This window comes from Festucalex cinctus, chromosome 9 (assembly GCF_051991245.1).
Source record: "Festucalex cinctus isolate MCC-2025b chromosome 9, RoL_Fcin_1.0, whole genome shotgun sequence".
NCBI classification, from domain to species: domain Eukaryota; kingdom Metazoa; phylum Chordata; class Actinopteri; order Syngnathiformes; family Syngnathidae; genus Festucalex; species Festucalex cinctus.
The window spans coordinates 3,239,133-3,261,368 of NC_135419.1; the positions used below are offsets into that span (position 1 = coordinate 3,239,133).

General features: G+C 39.8%; 1 protein-coding gene across 18 annotated transcripts in view; it reads right to left on the reverse strand.

Annotated features, from left to right (window-relative positions):
* Window positions 1-22,236, reverse strand: part of LOC144026350 (teneurin-2-like) — a 269,697-nt gene that overhangs the window by 64,591 nt on the left and 182,870 nt on the right. For all 18 annotated transcript variants that reach the window (XM_077532992.1, XM_077532991.1, XM_077532986.1 and 15 more), the window contains one exon: window positions 12,583-12,814. In XM_077532992.1, the coding sequence (XP_077389118.1) occupies window positions 12,583-12,814 (232 nt within the window). The remainder of the gene's footprint in view (window positions 1-12,582; window positions 12,815-22,236) is intronic.

Sequence of the window (22,236 nt, forward strand, 5' to 3'; positions counted from 1 at the left end):
TTTTTTTAAATGTTCTAAGTGTCCCAAAGACGTATTTATACGTTTTTTTTGTTTTTTATGCTAGAGCATACAGAAGGCTTTGATTCAGCCTCTCAACTGCAAAGAACGGTTGCCTGAAATGGTAGTTATTACACAAACGGCCAGCAGGTGGCAGCAGAGCAAATGAGATCAACCAGGGGCCATCTAGAAAAAAATGTTCAATTGCTTACAATTTGAAATAGATTTGTGAAAACTGATGAAAACATATCTCTCTTCTAATGCTAACTGCTGCAAAACGGAAACAGATAGAAACATACTTTTTTTTCCTGATGAAAGAAGAGACTTGAATCTTTCTTTTGATAGGTTCCATGCTTTTATAGCCATAAAACACAATATTCTGTGGGCCTTGCAAAATCAGTCAAAATCCAGTAAAACAGCCGGGAGCGAACGGGATTGAGAAACGTGAAAATGGCGGCGAGTGAATGAGTTAAATAGCACATCTTGAATGTATGTTTGGACTAAGCATTGTAAGGAAAACATGGACTGGACACTACAAACTCTCAATAATATTTTAGGTCATTGGGTCACATAAGAGCAACTCATTGTCCAATTCTTCCTTCCAATATACTCTTCCCACCTTTTTTGAACATGCGTGATCTGATTGTGCCTCCAGTTCCATTCCAAGGTCACTTTTGAACCTAAATATACTCTTTTTTTTTTTTTTTTTTTCTCGCTAAATTCCTTTGCCTTGCGCCTGTTCACACAACTTATATTCCTTCGCATATGATGACGGCTGTGGAGAATCTTTGTTGTTCCTCTCTCCTGTTCTCATTGCCCCAGTGGGGTCAAGACTCAGAAGGAGGATAAAAGAGGAATCTAAACCATCATCCTTTTGCTCATATTACCCATTATCCTCTGCTATTGCCGCACCTGCTCGCACAGTGCACAGCCGCTTCTGCGTTCTCACTTTCCATTTTATTCTTTACCCATTTCCTATGCTATTATTTTTCTGAAAGCATAAAGCATCTTACATTATGCATCCTTTCATTCTCCTATAAAAGCCTTTTCTTCTAAGTCTTTCTTTTCAGACTTGCGTTGCTCTGACTGACAAGAAACGCTGAAGACGTGGGGAAAAAAAAAGAAAAGAAAAAGAAACACCGGGCTTGAAGAAACTTTTTTCAAAGGACACAGGGAAATCTTTGTTACACCTTTGTGGCACCTTACACAACACACGTTCACGGCTGTACAAGAAGTGAGATGGTACCACCGATTCAGCTGACGTGACCGATCAGAAAAGGTGAGGTCGATCCAGCTTCAAAGATGACTGAAATCGGACATGTTCAGTCAGAATTGCGAACGTTGCAGTACTTGCAGCGGCGATTGCGACGAGGCGGATCACAAAATTAGCCTACTATACCGGCTTATCGGTTAATGAGCAAAATGGACAAAATCGTTATTTCCCCCCCAGACTCGATATATGGTTGTTTACATGCATGCTTGTTGAGACTCAAATGATTCGTGATGATACGCCCTGCTTGGCCGTCATTGGTTGCAGGGAAATTCTTGGTCTTTTGTGGTGTGTATGAGTTTGATGTTTAGTCGACTTATTTATGTATTTATTTAGTTCTTTATTCACTACTTCTTGTTTATTTACTGATGTAAAATGTATTTACTTTAAAAAAACAAAAAACTATTCGCACTTCAAAATGTTTCCTTTGTTCTTGTTTACTGCAAAACTGATGTTTATATTTATGTACAGCACTTTGTATACAGCAATGCCTGTTCTTAAAGCGCTTTATAAATAAAGTTGAGTTGAGTCAACTTCTGGCTGTTGTTATGATACGTTGTATTTTTTGTATTGTAGTCTCTATATACAAAGTATGTTGAGCAAAAAAAATAAAGTGGTCGGACAAATATGTGCAATATGAATTCACATGTATAACGGAACATATGGTGTTCCACAGGGTTGAATTCTGGGGCCTTTCCTGTTTTCATTGTATCTGCCGCCCCTGGGCTCCATTTCAAGAAAACAGCTGTGGTTGTTTTTTAGTGTCTCTATAAATATAGAGTTGCGTTGAGCGATAGGAGTCAGCGTCCTTACTCCGTGATTTGTAATGCCAAGTTGAGCAATTCTAGTCCGGCAAAACTAAAGGAATGCTTCTTTTAGCTGCATGGAGATGATGAAGAAATACAAGAACGCAATGCTTTCTGAATTCAAGCTGAAGAAAGGTAGAAGCAATGAAGGCTTACTTTTCCTGTTCATTTTCTTCACTAGTAAACCAGTTGATTATGTCTGTAATTTGAATGAATGAATGAATAAAACAAATAAATAAATAACATTTTATTTTTCAATAAAAAAGGGTTTGGCGAATGCGTGTAGGAAAACTGGTGGAGTTCAGTGCGTCCAACAAGGTTAAGAGCCACTGCGCTAAATGGTTTGGTTCAGATTGGATGTTCACATATCCCGGTCGTTTCATAGGCGCTTGCAACTCTTTTCAACAACACTTATCGCATTTAACAATGAGGTGCAACAGTGTGCTAATGGTAGCCAAGTAGCGCTTGTGGTAGCCAGCACAACCATGCACGCGGGCTAACAGCTATCAAGTGTAATGACAACAATTGGAAATGGAATCAATTGTGATGTATGAAATGAGTTCGCACGTCTTAGTCTTTTATTGACAGTACAAAATGGCTTACCAACAAACCTGAAAATTAGGGAGATTGGAATGTACAGTGGAATGAGAGCGTGAAATGACTCACCCTCCCAAAGACTGGAGGCAAAAGGCAGACTACACCCTGAACTGGTCTCCCGCCAGTCACAGGCAGTGTTGGGCACATTGGGCACATTGCCCTAAAAAAGTAATTAGTTATAGTTACAAATTACTTATTATAAGTAATTAAATTCACAGGACACAGAAAGCGAAAAGACAAGCATACGCTCTCACATTCACTTGGGTGGAAACTAAATCAAGTTGCCTTCACAGAAGTCAGGTAAACAACGTTTTCAGTGAATAAAAATTATAGCATATACAGTGTATCGTGAGGGCACTATTGGTATTCCAGTGGAGGCGAGAGCTCCTTTAACTCATTAGCTCCCAAAAACGTATAAATACGTCATATTTTAAATGTTTTAAGTGTCCCAAAGACGTATTTATACGTTTTTTTGTTGTTGTTTTTTTATGCCAGAGCATAGGGAAGGCTTTGTTGCAGTCTCTCTACTGCAGAAAATGGTTGAGTGGCAGCAGAGTATAAGAGATCAACCAGGCCATGTTCTATTGCTAATTGCTGCACAGCAGAAACAGATAGGAATATACTTTTTTTTCCCTGATAAAAGAAGAGACGCTGATCTCTCTTTTGGTATGTTCCATATTTTTATAGCAATAGAACACAATATTTCGCGGGCCTTGAAAAATCAGTCAAAATCCAGGAAAACACTTAAGTGAAAATGGTTGGGAGTGAATGAGTTAATCTACCTGCTATATATAAAGCAATGCTTTGCACATGCTCCATGTTGTAATTTTCACCGTCTGTTTCATTCACCATTTTGTCAATATTGTCAAAGTATTCTTTCATTTTTGTCCACATAGTGTGTGTGTATGCATTTAAAACGTGTCAGTATTCCCTTTTTTTTTTTTCCGCCCCTCCTTGGCTTTATCTGTTTAATTCTGACTAGGCAAGAAGGATCAGTCATAATCCGCCACTGTTACTGGATTTGATGACTGCTATTTAAAATATGCTTAGCTACACTCTACTGTGCGATCCCCTGCATCCTTTTTGATGTCTTTAATAACTGCTGTTTCATAACAGCATGTCTACTCATCTGAGAACAGTCGGCGAAAACAGGTGACGTGCGCCGTTGCATGACGATATCGTGTGGGAACAGCATTGCGCTCGCTATCAATTATTCATTCAGCCTCGACTGTCTCTCGCCCTCTCATCATCGCATGCCACTGATTGTCGGATTGGCATCCTGCTGGATTCTTTTCTTTTTTCCCCACTTCCATGGTGCCCCTTTTTACCTGTCAAGTGAGTTTCGTGACAACAAGGGGAAACAGGCTGGAGACCAGACGAGCCAAAAACTCGACAGAAGCTGAAAGATGGCGCGCACGCACAAAGAAACATTATTCTCTAAAAATAACTGCCTCTCAGTGACAAAGCCATCAATATTAATATGTATGCATAAGCTTACACAAACTCAAATGTAAGAGTCCCTTGTGTGTACACGCACACACGCATCAAGGTCAACCAGCATGTGCTTTTGCTTCAACTTCTTTTCACCACTTTGTGATACTGCTGGCGGTGATTAAACACAATACAACTGATATATGTAACAACATGCAAATGAGACAATGCAGTGTAAATAATGACCGTAGATTTAACAGGGAATATCTGTAAATCGTGACAGTAAAAAAAAAAAAACTGTAGATACAAAAACAATGAAGCATTGTGAAATGTACATTAATATGTTGTAAAAACTCTGAAACAAACACAACTGTTGATTTGACAGTAAGAAAATGTAAAAAAAAAAAATCAAATTATTTTGGAGAATTCACAAATTACTGTAATTTAAACCCAGATTAACTGTAAAACAGGAACTATTGGGACACAGTTAAAATTACATCATTTGTCAATATACGTTCTTTGGTACATTTTGTTTATGCCAGAAGAAACATTTTACAAATTCAGATTAGAATATTTGGATATACATTAAAAACATGTGTAAAAATAGTTTATTTTTACATAAACAAAACTGGAAGCTGTGTTTAAAAAAAAAAAAAAAAAAAAAAAACCTCACAGAGCCTGAGCCAACAGTCCTTTACTGATTACTTAAGAACAACAGGTAGGGTGGCTCAGTGGTAGAGCGCTCGTCTTGCAACTGTGCGGTTGTTGGTTCGATCTGAGTGCAGTGTGATGGTATCAAATGTTCATGAGCAAAGTAATCTAAGTACAGTTGTTCCTGGTGTTGTGTAATCAGGTGAAATGACTAGTCAAAATGAAAAGCACTTTGAGGGCATTATCAGGTAGGAAAGAAAGAAAATAAAAATAAAATAGAGAACAACAGGCTGAATAAGCGTACGGTATACTAACGTTACATGACTGACATGCCTGCTCAGTAACGACGTAACATATTAAAGTGAGTTGGTGACGGGAGTTGGAGGCGGAGTGTTGAAGGGCGGAGCCAAAGGCTGGCGTTTTATTGACGTCAGCTTCTGAGGTCATAACAGCAACTCCCCACTCAGCTAGAAGCTAACAGGCTAACTCCCCTTTTCCACATAACAAAACCTTCCCACCCGGAACTCTCCCTTCGTCCCAACGTTGCGTGGGTGAATTATGTTCCCATCACTACAAGTTATTCATATAACTCTAGCATAAAGAACATGCTAACAAGTTTACCAAACTATCAGTTTCACTCCAAATCACTAAATCCAATGAAATCTTCATCCTCGGTGACACTTTTAAACAACTCCCTCAACTCGGGAGGTAGACGATGCTCTTCTACCGGCAATGATGAAATTATCAACACAGGCCTAGAGCGCCCTCTTGCGGTTTAGTGTGAAAATAACATGTGAAATGATATAATAATGTGTTAATAATTTCACACATACGTCGCCCCAGCCAAACTATGAAAAAAAAACTGCGATTTATAATCCGAAAAATATGGTAAGTAGTACATTTTATAATTGTGAAATCAACAGTGTCAAGACAATCCTTTACCGTAAACGTAGAAAATGTGTTACCGTAATTTAACGGTACACTTTCGGCAACCACAGCTGCCGGTATTTTACCGTAAAAACAGCATTTTTCATCTTACAGTGTATATGACCCGCATGTATTTTAGTCGTTCTTTAGCATTACTGCATGCAGAGGGGTCGATGCGAGCTTGGTGTGAGATGAAAATATGTCTACAAGCCATACTAATTACTACTAGGGATGGAAAGTGTCTAATGCACTCTGGGGAGGTAATTGACATTGATTTATGTTGCAGAGGACCATGGAGGGTTTCTATCATAGCAGGCAGCTGGCAATCACAGCTCTGTATCATTAAGCTGGGATATTTTTGTGTGTGTGCGCGCATGGACGCGTGTGAGCACCGTGGAATTGTCCTCGGTGGTCCAGCATGGAAACGTCACACATAATTAGAGAGTGCTGACAGAGACCCCTCAGCTACGCACCCTTTTCCTCCCGCATGGCTCGGAGCAGCGAGTAACGACGCCGCTGTCATCTAACGTGCAACCCTCACGCACACACCAGGAGCACCCCCTCGCACGCACTAACTCAACACACTGACATACATCTACACGCAGGGACTCCTGCCCACGCACAAACAATCACAACTGATGTGGGTTTTCTTTTGTGAGATTGCCCTGCATGTGCTCGAAAACACTTAATTTGCATTTGCATGGGGGAAAAAAAAAAAGGAGAATGGAGGATGGACACGGCTGAAGATTAGAAGAACGGATGATGTATTTTCACTCCTTTGCAACCCCGTTGAGAGAAAAAGAGGACCTGGACAATTAACCACAGAACAGAGAGCGTGCTGGGTAATTAGCAGGAAGTCAAATCAAGCATTTTCCCCTGAGCGCCGACGTTTTTTTTTTGCAAACATGCACATGTGTCGTTATTTCTTCAGTTTTTCAAACATGTGGTTACTCTGGATAGAAACTGTACTGAGGGAATGAGCATGATCAGAAGACAACTAATAGGAAGTCAGCTCAGGGTGAAGCCGGATCTGAGCGTTAAACAAGGATAGCGCCCCGAGAATTGTTTCCAAACACAATTGTGGGAATGGCAACAAAGCAGAAGGACAGATGGATGAAGAACAATGGACAGTTCTTTTGATGCATGTTCTTCTAAAGGAGGACATGATTATTTTTCAACGATCAAATGCATCCCAGTTAGCTCATATGGCGCGCTAGCGTCCTGCATATTTTGATTGCTAGTGCTACCGTAAAACAATGTGCAATAGGCAGAGCTTCAAAAGGTGGCGGGGCGGCTAGTTTAGCGCAGTGGGTCAGAGAGTGTCTGCTGTAAGGTGCTGGTGAAATAACAGCGGGAAAAATGTGGGTGTTAACTTCTCTCAATTGTAAATGTGTGTGTTGAAACACCCGCCCTACTCGATCCCACCCCAATATCAGCCTAAAGCTGATTTGCTGTTCTATTAGTTTTCCTGCTTTGAGCATCATTCCAATTGACAATCACGACCTTAAGTTACAAGTCAAAATGTCGGCCAACCTCGTCTATTGAAAAGCATTGGTCGTTCGTTGTAATCTGATTTATGAGGATAATTTTCATTTCAAAATGTGATGAATGTCATCTATGATAACAATCTGCCTGCTTTTTTTATGATAGTCACACACAAAAGCAGTACAATATGCCGATTGTGTTTTAGCTTTGTTTGTTTTTGTTATTTTAGCTTTTAATTGTTTTTATTTTGTTGTCTATTAGTTTTTAGCTCAAGTGTTTTTCCTCACATGGTTTCTCTGTGCCCTGCCATTTATTTTTTTGGGGTTGTATTATTGAGGTTTTAATTTAGCACCTTGAGTTGCATTTTCATGTATGAAAGGTGCTATATAAATAATGTTTGATTGATTGATGTGTAAAGGAAGCATTGCTGAAATATCAGAAATGCCAGGATGTTCGGGATTGTCAACTAGCTAAAATGGTCTCATGTTTGGGGATTAAAGTGGCACCTGTTGCTGCCAATTGACTTAAGGTGCATATTCTCCCCTGTGCTTAAGTCAGACATCATCTAAGTCAGACTTTTCGGGCTGCATAGATTCTTCCATCGACGTAAGTGTGTCAAGTTACCCTCAAGAACTGCACACTCTTTGCGTGTAGCGACGTTTAAATGAGGACGTCCCCAGTGTGTGTATTCTCAGTTCAAACATCATATTGCACATTTTGATTCAATGAAGTGCATCCGCGCTTCGCTGGTGACGGCCACGTCACGCCGAGCGGCTGATGACTCGTGCTGGTGGCTTTGAGTTTGTCTGCAAGTGCAGCTCATCACAACTGCAGTCATTCAAATTGTGGGGCCTCGAAACATTTGGTTTTATTTGAGATATGCCGCCCTGCCTGTCATGATATCCACAGAAGTGCAGCGCTCGTGTCCGGCATTGCTCGGCAACGCTAAAAAAACGGCCGGCTCACTCGCTTCTCAACTAATGACCAGTGCCATATATGCATTCAGTCATGAGCACAATACTCTGATTAAATTACCGAAAACCAAAAATCTGTGAATCTGAAGGTACTGAACCTCATATGAAGGGGTAAACTGTATTTTCAAGTTGCAATATCAACATTCACCACTAGATGGCAGACATGGCTTAGTTGCGCTTGACATGTTAAAGAAGAAGTCAAACCCAACATTTTGTTTACAATAATATTTTGAATGTGTCCCCGTGACAAATATCGCAATCTGATAATATTGGGTTTGTGGAATATTTTCCGCACTATAAGGCGCACCTAAGAGCCTTCAATTTTTTCAAAAGCTAACCATACGCCTTATAAGCCGGTGCGCCTTATATATGGATCAATATTGAGCCGCAACAGGTCTGCACGATCGGTGACGCGCGTGCGCTAGAAGATCTTGGATCGCTAGCTAATACTAATACTTTACCTCCAAGAAAATAATAAAACAGCTGTTTATTTGTTTTGGGAGTGAATGGAGTTGTCAGAAAGCTGGTTTGTAACCCATTAATAAAGTTTGACTGACCTATCTGACTGTTTTGTTGACATTCCCTTTAGCGCAGCACCATCTAATGGATGCATAACGCAACCCCAGCCTCTAACTGTAGCGCCATATATGGAAAAAGTTTGAAAATATGTCATTCATTGAAGGTGCGCCTTATAATGCGTTATAGTGTGGAAAATACGGTACCAAAATCCAGTCGTTTTTGCCCAAAATGTTTGATGGTTACATTTGATGGTAACCTAGCCCGACCCCCTTTAATCTCTGCCACTTCATCTTGATAAATTGAGAAAGTGCACCCGTCACATTGATCGTATTTCTCTCCTCGAGTTGAGGATTAAGCAGGTGTAGCCTATGCCCGGAGCATATAGCTCAAGACTTGTATCAGTTTCCCAAAGGGAGGAGCAAAGTGTAAATCTGATGTTTTATCACAAAACACCAGCACAAATATGAATGTGCATTTTTTATACGTAAACATTGTAACACAAACTCACACAAGTAAAGGAAACCATGTTGTATCATCTACCCAATCTTCTTTTTTATCTTCTCTCTCACGCTCCCCAAACAATCTCCTTTTCTCACCACATTTCTGGTCTCGTCTCCCTATCTATTTCTCTCTCCCACCTCGAATGAAAACTACGCCTTCCCGTATTCTTATTCCGTTCTCTCTTATATTCCCAGGTTATATTTCTATGCTACATCACTTCTCACCCCCTCCCCCGCTATTGTGTTTTCATCTGTCTCTGCCACTGCCAGTCATCCAGACCCCTGGGGTGTTCTGAGGTGATCAATCTTCATCCTCTCAGTGCTGTCACGCTATAGGGTCAAGCCAAAAGACACACGCATGCACACGATTGCAACAGCGCGCGGATGACAAATGCCAAGATTTACATACAATTCCAGTGAGGAAAGTTTGCATTCAGGGAAGCATACACAAGCGCTATAGTTCTGTTTTATAATGAGGTACGTTCAACCAATGTATATATTGTGGGACAATACAATAACACTTTAAAATCAATTCTGTGGGTAACACGTAGCCAGTGCGGGGATTTAAAGAACATGCATGATATGCTTGTTTTTTTTTGTTTTTTTTTTAATCATTTCGGTTCAAACTGGCAGCAATGTTCTAATAAGACAAAAAAAAGCCTGTTACAGTAATCCAGCCAGCCTACTGGAGATGAAGGCGTGAATGAGTTTCTCTAAGTCTTGTCTGGATATGAATCATGCTATTTGTTTGAAATAATAAAAGGCTGATTTATTCATGATCTTGATGTGACTGGTAAAATTCATGCCTGAGTCAATTATAAGTTAGAAAGCCGATGATTTTTTTTTTTTTTTTTTACTTGAGTTTTTGTCTTTTGTCAATTGAGCTAGTCAATAACATTCATTTCGTTTTTGTTGCCAAAAAAAAAAGCAACTTCTATCTTGTCTTTATTTAACTGAAGGGAATTTGATTGCATCCAGTGAATCTAAGGGATCATAGTCACGAGGTGAAAAAAAAAAAGAGTAAAAAGTAAAAGTATAACTATGATAGGCAACGTTACTGTTGTGAATGACCTGAAATATGTCCAGCTTAATAAATAAAAGTGGTCCAAGAATCGAACCCTGAGGGACTCCGCGAGAGATATGGTGACACACACTCATTCAAAACTTTTATCAGTGCAGTCTCAGTCTCAGCCTGACTGAAATCCATCCAGGCTTCTATCTAGGAAGTCATTCAGATAAGTTTTCAATAATTTTTCCAATAAAAGCAAGATTGGAGATTGGCCTATAATTATTCAACACAGAGTTGTCCAAATTGCTTTTCTTCAGGAGGGGTTTGACAACTGAGGTTTTCAGTTATTGTCAAACTAACATAAAACAAGGAGAGCTGCACATTGTATTTAAAACAACATACTGTATTCCATTTTTCAAATGCACTTTATGCTTTAGTACTATTTTGTATTTACGACAGCAACACTGACTGCAAATAACTACTGTGACTGCAAATGCCCGCCCGCCGCTGAAAGCCATAAGTACGCCGGCTTTCCACATGTACACATGCATCAGTACAGACTGAGCATAACGCTGCGATCAGTGAAGCTGAATTAAACATAGCCGGGGCTCATTAATTTTGCAAAGGGCCGGCACGCTGGGGAACGCATCCAAAACCATCAGTGCTGGAAGCCCCTGCGCCCAGCAGGAGAAACACAACTACAGCTTACGGAGTAAATGCTCCAAAACATGCAGATGCAAGTGAGCATATACGCAGCGTCAGAACTGCAACGCCCTGCAGGAAGGCTCCGCCCCAGACTTGCTCTTGTGCAACAGGGAAGAGAACATTTGCTGGACAGAGCGAATGGTTTGCATCTCCTCCTTCTACTCACGCAAACGGACGGAGCCTCAAAGTGTTATTGCTCAAAAGATGAAGAGGGAGATATAATTGAGTGGAAGGCTTTTGTGAATCAAAAGCAATTTGAAATGTTTTTATGAAGATGCTCACGTTTTCTTGCATTCCACTCCATGAACAAAATGTGATTACTCACTAGGGGGCAAACCCTCCCGTCTGCTTAACACTGGCAGGCTGCACACTTTTTTTGGCTGTGCAGATTCTCCCATCGACGTACGTATGTCACCTACGCACCTTCACGAAATGACCTTGAAATTAGGGCATTTCCTGACCCTCTTTTTTGATTCACCGCACATGAATTGCGGTCTTAATTTGAACGATCTTCAAATTAAGCATTCACTTATAAGCACGCTATTCTATTAAATTGCTTCTATTGAATTTATTAACTCATTCACTGCCATTGACGGAAAAAGACGTCAAATGATGCATTTTTGCTGGGCTGGCAGTGAATGCTTCATTGTAGCCTGTAAATGAAACGCACTGGTAAAGATCAGAATAACTTCCAGATCCACTACACAAGTTAATTTTACAATCAAAAAGTGACATATTTTATATTATAGAATTCATGTATCATGAAAACTCCACCATACGGATATTAGGGCACTCCTTAGACTCACGAATCACGCCTTTTTGGTGGTTGTGCACATACTTCTTGTTGTGTCAGACGTCTGGACAGGAGATTTTCTTTTATTTAAGCACAACGTTAACTCATTCACTCCCAAAAACGTATTTATACGTTTTTTGTTTTAGGTTTTTGTATGCTAGAGCATTATGAAGGCTTTGATGCAGTTTGAGACCTGAAGAGGTTGCTTAAAGCAATGGTAGTTATACAAACAAAAAATAAATAAATAAAAATAAATAATGGCCAGTAGGTGGCAGCAAAGTATAAGAGATCAGCCAGGACCATGTTGCAACAAGCTCTTTTTCCCAGTATTTTCAACAGGTTTGTGAATAATGATGAAACTTAGCTAATTCTAATGCTAATTGCTGTAAAATGTAAAAACCGATACAAATGTACTTTTTTTTCTGATGAAAGAAAAGACTTTAATCTTTATTTTGGTAGGTTCCATGTTTTTTATAGCAATAGAGCATGAAAATGTCTGGGAGTGAATGAGTTAATAGTCAAAGAGTGCATAATGTTTCAGTATCTTAAAAGATGAAATAGATTTTGTAGGAATAAAGCCTAGGTCAAAAACCTATGACACTCCTTTATTATAATATTTGGTGATACTTGGAGAGTTAACTATTTCTGGAGGTGGTATTTGGTCTCAAAAGTTTGAGAACCACTGACTTAAAAAAAAGAAAAAATCTGGACCACTACTGCTTCCTTCACAAGTCTCATTATTTCTCTTACAGTTCTTTGGAACACCCCTTGCTGACAGCAATGCTGTTTAACAGCATGTCTCTGGCTTTCATTCCTCACTATTGATTACTGGGCTGCACTTACTGTCAGACATTTTGGAAATCAGCATCACGTAAACACGTCGGCTGTAAAAATAGAAGCAAAGACAAAATATCTGACCTGGTTTCGAGTGGAACGTTGCTGTTGAGTACCCAGCTGTCTTGGAGCTGCACAGACTCGGGAGTGGTCGGACCGTCTCCGGTTCCTGGAGCCGGGGCGTGAATGGGGTTACGGCCCCCTCTCAGGGTGTTTCTGTTTAGGCTGTTGGCAGACTGGTGTGACAAGGTGTGATGGTTGTGCGGAGGGGGCAGCGGAGGCCGGAGTTTGGACTGGGTGTGGTGGTTGGCCACCCCTGAAAGAAAAATCAAATGGAAAAACATTTCACACAAAGAAATTATGGACCGAAAAGGTGAATCCCTTCACACTGACTACTCTATTTTAAGCACATAAATAAGCGGCTGAACGAATATGTGCAATAACATGTATAACGAAACGTATGGCGTTCCACAGGGTTCAAGTCTGGGGCCTGTGTTGTTTTCATTATGACTTTTGCCCCTGAGTTTCATCTTAAAAGAACAATGGTGGTTCTTTTAAAGTGCTCTACAGAGTTTGAATTGAGTGATGATGGTCAGCTTCTTAACTCTTTGACTGCCAAACGTTATCCAAAAAACCCCCAACGGTGCCATCCGATTTGGAGCATTTTCACTCATCTTTCAAAGTAAACAGAATATTGTGCGTTATGACAACATAAATATGGTGGATACCATATGAAAGATTGGATTCCATTCTTTCATGAGAAAAAAAAAGGTCTGTTTCTACCTTATCTTTAGTAATCGGCATTTGAAATTAGGTCATTTGAGTGACATAAGTGAAAATACAAAAATATTAAGAGAAAAACAAGGTTTTTGTGAAAAGATACATTTTTTTGCACAACAGTGACTTTGACACTATTTTTTGTCTAGTGACAAGGCAGCGCAGCACAAGACGTTGCGCTGCCCATTGAGAGAGAGAGAGAGAGAGAGAGAGAGAGAGAGAGAGAGAGAGAGAGAGAGAGAGAGAGAGAGAGAGAGAGAGAGAGAAACGTGATTAACGTAAATTAACGTTTTTGGCAGCATTCATGAGGATTTTAGAATACGTCATTAAACGTTTTTGGCGTTCAACGAGCTAACTGTATAATTTGCATTGCCAAGCTGAGCAATTCGAGTACCGTACGACGAGCTATCTAGCAAAACTTGGGGATGGGGAATATAACAACACAACACTTTTTGAATTCAAGATGAAGAGAGCCAGATTCAATGAAAACACTACATTTCTTGTTTATTTTGTTCAACAGTAAAACCTATACCCAGGTCTTCAATTTGAGATAAAAATAAAATATTTTAGCAATAAAAATAAGGTTTTGTAAATGTGCATAGTAAACTGGTGGGGTTCAGTACCTCCAACAAGGTTAAGAACCACTGACCCAAGGCAAGGTAAGGTGTTTGTGTATGGCAGGTGGTTGTGTGAGCAATATAATAGCACTCAGCATCTTCCTCATCTTTGCTCTCAGACTTGGGCCAAAGCTGTCAGCTAGAATCCAATACTGGCCCTTCCAGCACTGAGCTAATGGACTGTTGAGTGAGCGAGCTGCAAAAACAAACCCGGATGACCCAGACAAGAAGACCCATTCGCACATCCCATTTCTGTCTGAGGCCCCTGCGCGTGCATCCTAACCAAGAGCTTGTGCAGGAATCAATAAACGGCATTCTGTACAATGAGGGTGAGCTCCACAAGGTTGACGCACACCTTCTGCACTTGCATTCCTTTTAGTACACACACTACACTGATGCACATTCGCACACCAGCAAAATCGTGTCATACGGTAAAAGATCCCTTCACCTCACAGCAATACTCTCATTTATTATGAAGTCGGAAAAGACTCGACGGGATGATTGCATCAATTGAAATACAATCGACGTTGAACTTTCTACGTTGGTTCACTCGACACATCTAATTGGAGAACACATTATAACAAGGGTGTGCAAACTTTTTCATTTGAGGGCCACATACAGAAAATTAGAAGGACGCAAAGGGGTCACAATGTTATGAAGAGAAATTGTGTTTAGTCCTAAAAATTGTACAAATAATTCATTTGCATATTTAGAAAAAATGCTACTGTATATAAACCAATTTATTTGTAATATGGCAGTAGAGTTATATTATAGTTTTGGAATTTTTCATTTTATTTTTTTATTAGTTTTGGGTGGTTCTGTTAGTTTTTTTTAGTTTAGTTTTTTTTTTTTAAATGCTTAGTTTTAGTTTAGTTTATTAGTACTAGTTTTTTTTTTTTAATGTGTACTACTTGTGCACAATATTTAAAAAACACCATGGGAGCAATGTCATCTGAAGATGCTTTTCTATTGGCTGCTGCTAGATGACGTCACTTCTGTGTGACATGCTTTCAAACGTCATTATTCCGGTTGATATCAAAATAAATCTACTAAAAAAAATCACATTTAAAATCACCCCCAAAGGTTCATGCATTAAATTAATTACCAAAGTAATTAATTTATTTTAAATTTAATAATAAATAAATATAATATAATATAAATATAATATAATAAATACATTTATTAATTTAAGTATAGTAAGTTTTAGTTAGTTTTGCAAATATAAAATGTAGCTTCAGTTAGTTTTCGTTGTTTTTATTTTTTTTTAAAAGCATTTTCATTTTTATTTTATTTCGGTAAAAATATTGTTTTTTGAATTTTAGTTTTTGTTTTTTCATTAGTTTTAGTTAACTAAAATAACCTTTAATGGCACCTGTTTTTCGACATCCGCCCTTTTTACTTTGACCATCTCCAAACATTTTTGTTTTGTTTATTTTATTTGAGCTGAGTCAAATGTCATTTTTAGCAAATGTCGGGCCACTGAAAAATGGACGGCGGGCCGCAAATGGCCCCCCGGGCCGTAGTTTGGACATCACTGCATTATAATGACAACGTTTGCATGTTGCCTTCCTAGCAAACATCAAAAAGATGAGACGGCTCATACAATAGATGCACCTTGAAGTTGCATCAAAGAAATATTTGGCAACAGCCCTTTATTGATCATCTCTTGAATTTGATGACGGAAAAAGACAAAAGGAGAGGAAAGATGAATTGGCTGCTGCCTTCGATACATTGTAATTAATCATTCTTCCTGGATGAGCATTGCGAGTTGATACAAGTGAGCTGTGTTTGTAATTCCAGATGCTTGGAAGGTGACCTGCTCCCGTGCACCAGCACTGGGATGAAGGTGCCACCCACATGCTGCTTAGGAACAGATGCTCGTGAAAGGAGACAAAGGAGAAGGAGACACCAGGAAGATGGAGGAGGTCTGACCTATTCGTTACAACTCAGACATAAAACATCTGTTTGCACATGCAGAGACGCTCTTGGGAAAAAAAAAAAAAAAAAACTATGCAAACATACCCACACTTGAGCACCTGAAAGACAATTTGCGATCAACTCTTACATCACGTGCAGAGAGTGTAAATTGATATTAAAGTCGGCAGCCGTCTCTTGTCCTCCATTTGTCCTACTTTGTCTTACATCTTCTGTATCGCTTCCTTTGCTGTTGGTGTCCTTGACTGAGCTGTAAAAAGCACCCCGAGATAAAGCTTGTTTGCTAAAAACCTTTTATGAGTAAATTTGGTGACTTTGCTTCTTTGCAGCAGTGCTATAAATGTGAAATAGCGCCTGCTCCGCCTTATGGGCACGTTTATTTGGACCAACAAAAATACGTGTACGCATATCAAAACGTCCTCGTAACATAAAATTAACAGTACTGTATGTATGCTCGTTCTCGCTCTCTCTTTGTGCAAATTCCAAAACATGTTTTCTATTAAACTTCCTGCTATAAATATTGAGCATATTTTTTTGGAGTCTAAATTTACACAAATATTGCTGCAGGACAGTGCGGAACATTGGTTAGTACATCGTTGTGAGGTCCCAGGAAGTTCCTTCGCGGAGTTCGTACTTTCCCCGTGCTTGCTTTGATTTCGCCCAAAATTCCAATAACCGAATACACGGCCAATTAATTAAAAAAAATGTATATATAATACATGAATGAACTTTTTGGCCCCTCTATGTTTAAAGTATAGATATACGAATTACAGTTAGTGCATTTGACTGTTTTCCCATACTTTGTCCTTTACAACAGAATGAAGAATCGGCAAAATCAGCATTTTTTTTTATTTTATTTTATTTTATTTTATTTTATTTTATTTTATTTTATTTATTTTTTTTTGGGGGGGGGGTGATTTTTAAATGTCATTATCTTTGTTTTATGTATGATTTTTTTTGCCTGTTTAAAAGAGCTAATAGCTGCAGATTTTAAGTGGCTACTATTAGAAACCAATTAAGTTCCTCCTGCAAGTCTCTGGCCAATAATTTTCAGACTGGATTCAGGTTCGAATTTCCCATCCTCTATCTGCAGATGAGACATCACATCCGCATTGTTGGAGGTGAAGTAGGGTGTGTGCAGTTAAATTTTTCGGCCATGGGTGGCAGTAGCGATTCAAAATTGAATTTTCTGCATTCAGTAGCTTTAAGTCGGCCAACCAAGTCTGGCCTAAAAAAAGATTCACAAAAAAAAATAAAAAAAAATCTTCCACTAGATTATTACTTAAAATACAATCTTCCACTAGATTTATTACTTTATCAATCTCATAAAGGAAAAAAAGGAATTTTCAAAAGATGTGAGTTTATTGAGAAGAAATTCTCTTTTTTTTTTTTTTTTTTTTTTTTTTTTTTACAATTCTCTTAATTGCTTTGTTTGTTTCTTTCTTTGTTTTTTTTTTTTTTCCAACTTTGACACATGCAGGAGAATTCTTCGAAAGAAATTCATGGACTCCAAATCAACAACAATCGAGAGCTGAGATAACATTAAGCTGCATGTATGAGGCAGACGCCAAATCATTTTCATTATTTTTTTTTCTTCACTCATACAGAACCTCTGAAGACAACACATACCCGATTAGCCACTGGAGCAGACACACCGCACAGCAACGGTACGCTTGGAGCAAATGGGACTGATAAAATAAAGATAGCGGACTCATCCATTTGAATTGTCCACTTACTATAAAGTACAAGCTGCAGGTAGGCTAATAGCGTGTTTTTAGCAGGAAGCCAGTTTGACAGAAGACAAAACATGTGCTGGATAAACAGAGCAATTAGAGAGCAGCTAGATCTCGTTTTATTCTTCTGCCTTATCTCTTTGTTTCCTTTCTTTCTCACGCAGTGGATAAACAGCAATTGTCGAAATATTTTCTCAACAATCTTTGTCGGGTTTTCGGTCTCAACAAAAGCTCAGACTTCCATGTGGACTGACCCAGTTTATTCCCGCCACGTCGCCGGCGCCCGACGAAGGGGACAGTCGCTGTAAGCCGCAGGGTTCGGCTCCGGCTCCGGCTAATCCCTGGAAGTTCATTATATCCCCCGATTCAAAGGACACTCATTCAGCAGAGCAACGTTAGCCTGCTAACCTGCCTCCCTTGTAAAAGAACACAGTTGTCTTTCTACACGTGTGCACTGCCAGCTGGCAGCAGCGACCGGCTGATGCAGTTTGTTTCACAGCCCTGGATAGGCAAAGTGTTTATTGACATTTTCTGCGGTTAATAGAGGAAAGTTGCTGGGTCGGACGTGTGCGTCTGTAGGGCAAGAAATGCCCATTCAGCAGTTTAAGCGAGATCATTGGAGGGCTTCTCCTCATTGCTACCCGCTCTCCCTCTTCCCTTCTCACTCCAGTTCACCATCTCTTTACCTCATTTGTCACCTCTCGTTTCCATCCTTCCTTGAACAAAAAAAAAAAAAGTTGTTCGTTATTTTTCATTTAGCTAATAGATATGCTCTCCATGTCTGCATCCTCCCACGTGATCTTAAGTTCATGTCCTTTGTCTGCCCAAGTCACACCCTGCCTACTTGTCATTCTTCTCAGACAAGAAGGAAGGAGAGCTCGAGGTGAAACACACATCTCATACAAACACACACGACACTTTGACAATGTATACAGTCAGAGAGAGAGCGAGAGAGAGAGAGAGAGAAGTTAAGCTAATCTCTTAGAGACCTCGACTTTGTACAATCTTGACTTCTACCAAGAAACCTCACATTTTGACCCAACTAACATGTATTTATATTGGTATAGTGGTAATAACAGAACTCGTCCTCTGTGACTGTCGGTGCGTTTCCATTACCCTTATTCGCAAAAATAAGAGCGATATTGTACTATTTCGATAAAGTACAATTTCGAATTGTCGATGTTTCCATTGAAGAGCGTTTCGCTTCTGAGGCGCAATTCTCGGACTGTCCTGTTTCGCGAGACCTGTAGGAGGTGGTCATGATGTTTACGGTAGACGGACGCCCGGTGTAGTTATATTACCGTGATATCCGCACTATAAGGCGCACCTAAGAGCCTTCATTTTTTTCAAAAGCTGACCATGCGCCTTATAATCCAGTGCGCCTTTATATATGGATCAATATTGAGCCTCAACAGGTCTCGCTGTCAGGTGACCTTGCACGATCGGTGACGCGCATGCGCAGAAGATCCCGCCATCTTGGATCGCTAGCTAATACTAATACTTGACCTCAGAGAAAATAATAAAACAGCTGTTTATTCATTTTGGGAGTGTCAGAAAGCTGGTTTGTAATCTATTAATAAAGTTTGACTGACCTATCTGACTGTTTTGTTGACATTCGCTTTAGCGCAGCACCATCTAATGGATGCATAACGTAACCCCAGCCTCTACTGTAGCGCCTTATATATGGAAAAAGATTTGAAAATATGTCATTCATTGAAGGTGCGCCTTATAATGCGGTGCACCTTATAGTCGTGAAAATACGGTACTTTAAAAACACTCACCCCTCATCGAGCGGTTTCGGGTATTTAGTGTCGGTGTTGTTGTGTGTGTGCCTACTGCCTCGGCAGTCGGCAAGCAGTTCCGACCCGAAAGTGAGTGGCCCCGTACTTCCTACTTCCTGTAATCCTAAAATGTTGTTGTTCCCAGAGGCTGCATGGGTAAAAGGCGGGTTACATATTGTTAAAAGTTTCTGATGTTTTCTGGCGTCCTCCCTGCTAAATTAACCAGACATGGCAGGACACCATTTCAAGATCTCCTCAACTTTCAACTTCTCGAAGGAGGCTCGCTCGGTTACACCTCTCTCTCTCTTTTACGCTCATGATGTGCAGTAGGGCGTTACAAAACACTTCAGCATGTAAAACTAAAATACAATACCAAAATTAATAATTCTCAAAACAAATATTAGTCAATTGCAAGGAAAAAAAATAAAATAATACACATTAGCAAACAACGCGTTACATTCCTTTCCTCCCTGACAGGGCAGGTGTCACATGACTACTATTGCACAAAAGTGTTTCCATTACACTATTGCGAAATGCTTCTTCGATACGTCTAAAAAACCTCATGAGAGCGCAAAAACGTTTTTGCGATATTTGAGGGTTTTTTGTTGTTGCAAATCCAGTGTTTCCATTACCAGCTTACTTTTGCCAAACACGCCTTTTGCGCAAAACTGAGGGTTAATGGAAACACACCTAATGTGTCAACCTGTGCCATTTGCCATTAAAATTTAGTGTTTTATTGTTTTATTTTTTTGTTTAAATATGAAGTAGTTTCTTGATTTATACTTAGAGGTGGTCATTCCATCAGTCGTGGTGGACACCTGTTTGGCTGACGAATGATGAATGATGAGAAACTTTATAAAAAAATAAAAGACGGAATAAGTACTGACTGAAATGGTTTTTTTTTTTTTTTTTTTATCTGTCAGTGTAATCGTCACTAACCAGGTCAAGTACCGACAGAGCTCTCAGTCAGTTGGAAAATAAGTGAATGTTAGGGTGCGTAAAAAGCTCTTTGGGCACTGATATATTGCACACTCCATTTCGGCTTAAAATATTGATCAACTGACGAATGACTGACGGGCAAAATTTACTGACACGCCTCTGCTTATATGGTTAAAAATGTTCTTCGACATTAATCAGGTTTTTAATTGTTTGAATATTGCCATTTTTTCTTTTTTTTTGGCAAAAAAAGTTATTGTGAAATTTGAACAAAGTCCACCCTCAACTGATTTGTTTGATGTTGGATGTTCCTCTGTGCGTGAAATCATACAAGCATGCACAATGACAAACTGAAACACATGCGCACACACGCGCGAGCGCGCGCGCACCGCCTCTGCCTTGGCTAGTCATCTTTGTCTAATTAGGAGGCAATAATCCGCTAGAGAAGAGTCATCACGTTCAGCCAAAAACAAACTATGAGCACAAATGCGAGTGTGTGTTTCACCCACACTCACACATTTGCATATAAATACACAATGTCACCCTTACATAACCACTTATTAGAAAAGACAACGTTCGCGCACAATAAGCGAACACGTCGTTGGTTTTCCTTTGTTTCCGTAGATTTGTTTCAACAAAGCCATTAAACATTTACGACATTAGCAGTGACTTGAGGTGACTTCCCTGGCAGCAGAAGGCGAGTCGCTTTGTGGCTAAAAATAGCTTAGCTTCCCCCCATGCATAATGAATGGCTAGAGACAGCGCTAACGTTAGCTCTTTCCAGGAGTGATCCGCTATGCTCCGTTTGGCCGTCTCAGCTCTCCTGGCGTTCGGTGGGGGGGGGGAGTGGGGGGGGGCTGATGTTCCCAGACAGGTGCTGTGAGCCAGATATTATTCCCATATAAACATCCGCAACGCCAATTCCCGGCCAATCCACGGCAATAGTGTTCCGTCCCATTCAACTGTCATGCCTGACTAAAAACACAAGTCATGTCTGTCCACCTGTTAGCTTTGGTAATGGCAGACTACTTTGCCAATCTACACACACACACACACACACACACGCACGCCCGTAAACAGCATGCAGCTTCCTGCAGGATTATCTCACAGTGGTCAGTTTCTGCTTGGCTTGGTCAGGCTCATTTCCTTCTCAGCGTCCACTCTCGGCACGAGCGCACCCAACACGCATATGGTCGCACAGGTCCTCAATCACGCAGACGGACATGCAGTCACGTGCGGGGTGTCTTATCTAATTGCCACCATTTACATGTCCTCCAACATGCCAGGGAAGTGCCAGGCTGCCACACTAAACTCATTTAGAATACATTATAGACACCGAGAGCCAATGACTCTCACTGCAGTCATTAGATTGGCAGCTTTTTCAATAACTGTAGTGCCCTTTCCAGTCCTTTGTTTTTAGTGATATGACTATATCCAAATGTCACGAAATGAACCTTGTGATACGATGATTATCGCAATTTCGTGGTGAGGTTGGCAATATTTAACTCTTTGACCGCCAAAAACGTTTAATAACGATTAGTAAAATCACAATGTATGCCGCCATAAACGATAAATGACGTCAACTACAATTTTATTTTTTATTTTATTTTTTTTTAATTTTTTTTTAGCAATGGACAGTGCAACGTCTAAGTGCAGTGCTGCCTGGTCAATGGGTTGCGGAATCAAAAACACTCACTCACTATGGCCAGCAGATGGCAGCATTGTATCTCTTTTCAATGGGGTGCCGGTGTATGAAATTACAATGAAACATGATGAAATCTCATGAAATAGAACATTTTCAAGGATGATCAAAGCATTTGTCATATTGAAGTTTTTTTGTTTTTGTTTTTTTTTTTGATAACGTGCGGCAGTAGAAGAGAAAAACAACAACTCAGGATTGTACATAACAACAGTGACAAAATATATAGTCTTGGGTCTGTGTGGTTTCAATAGAACAAA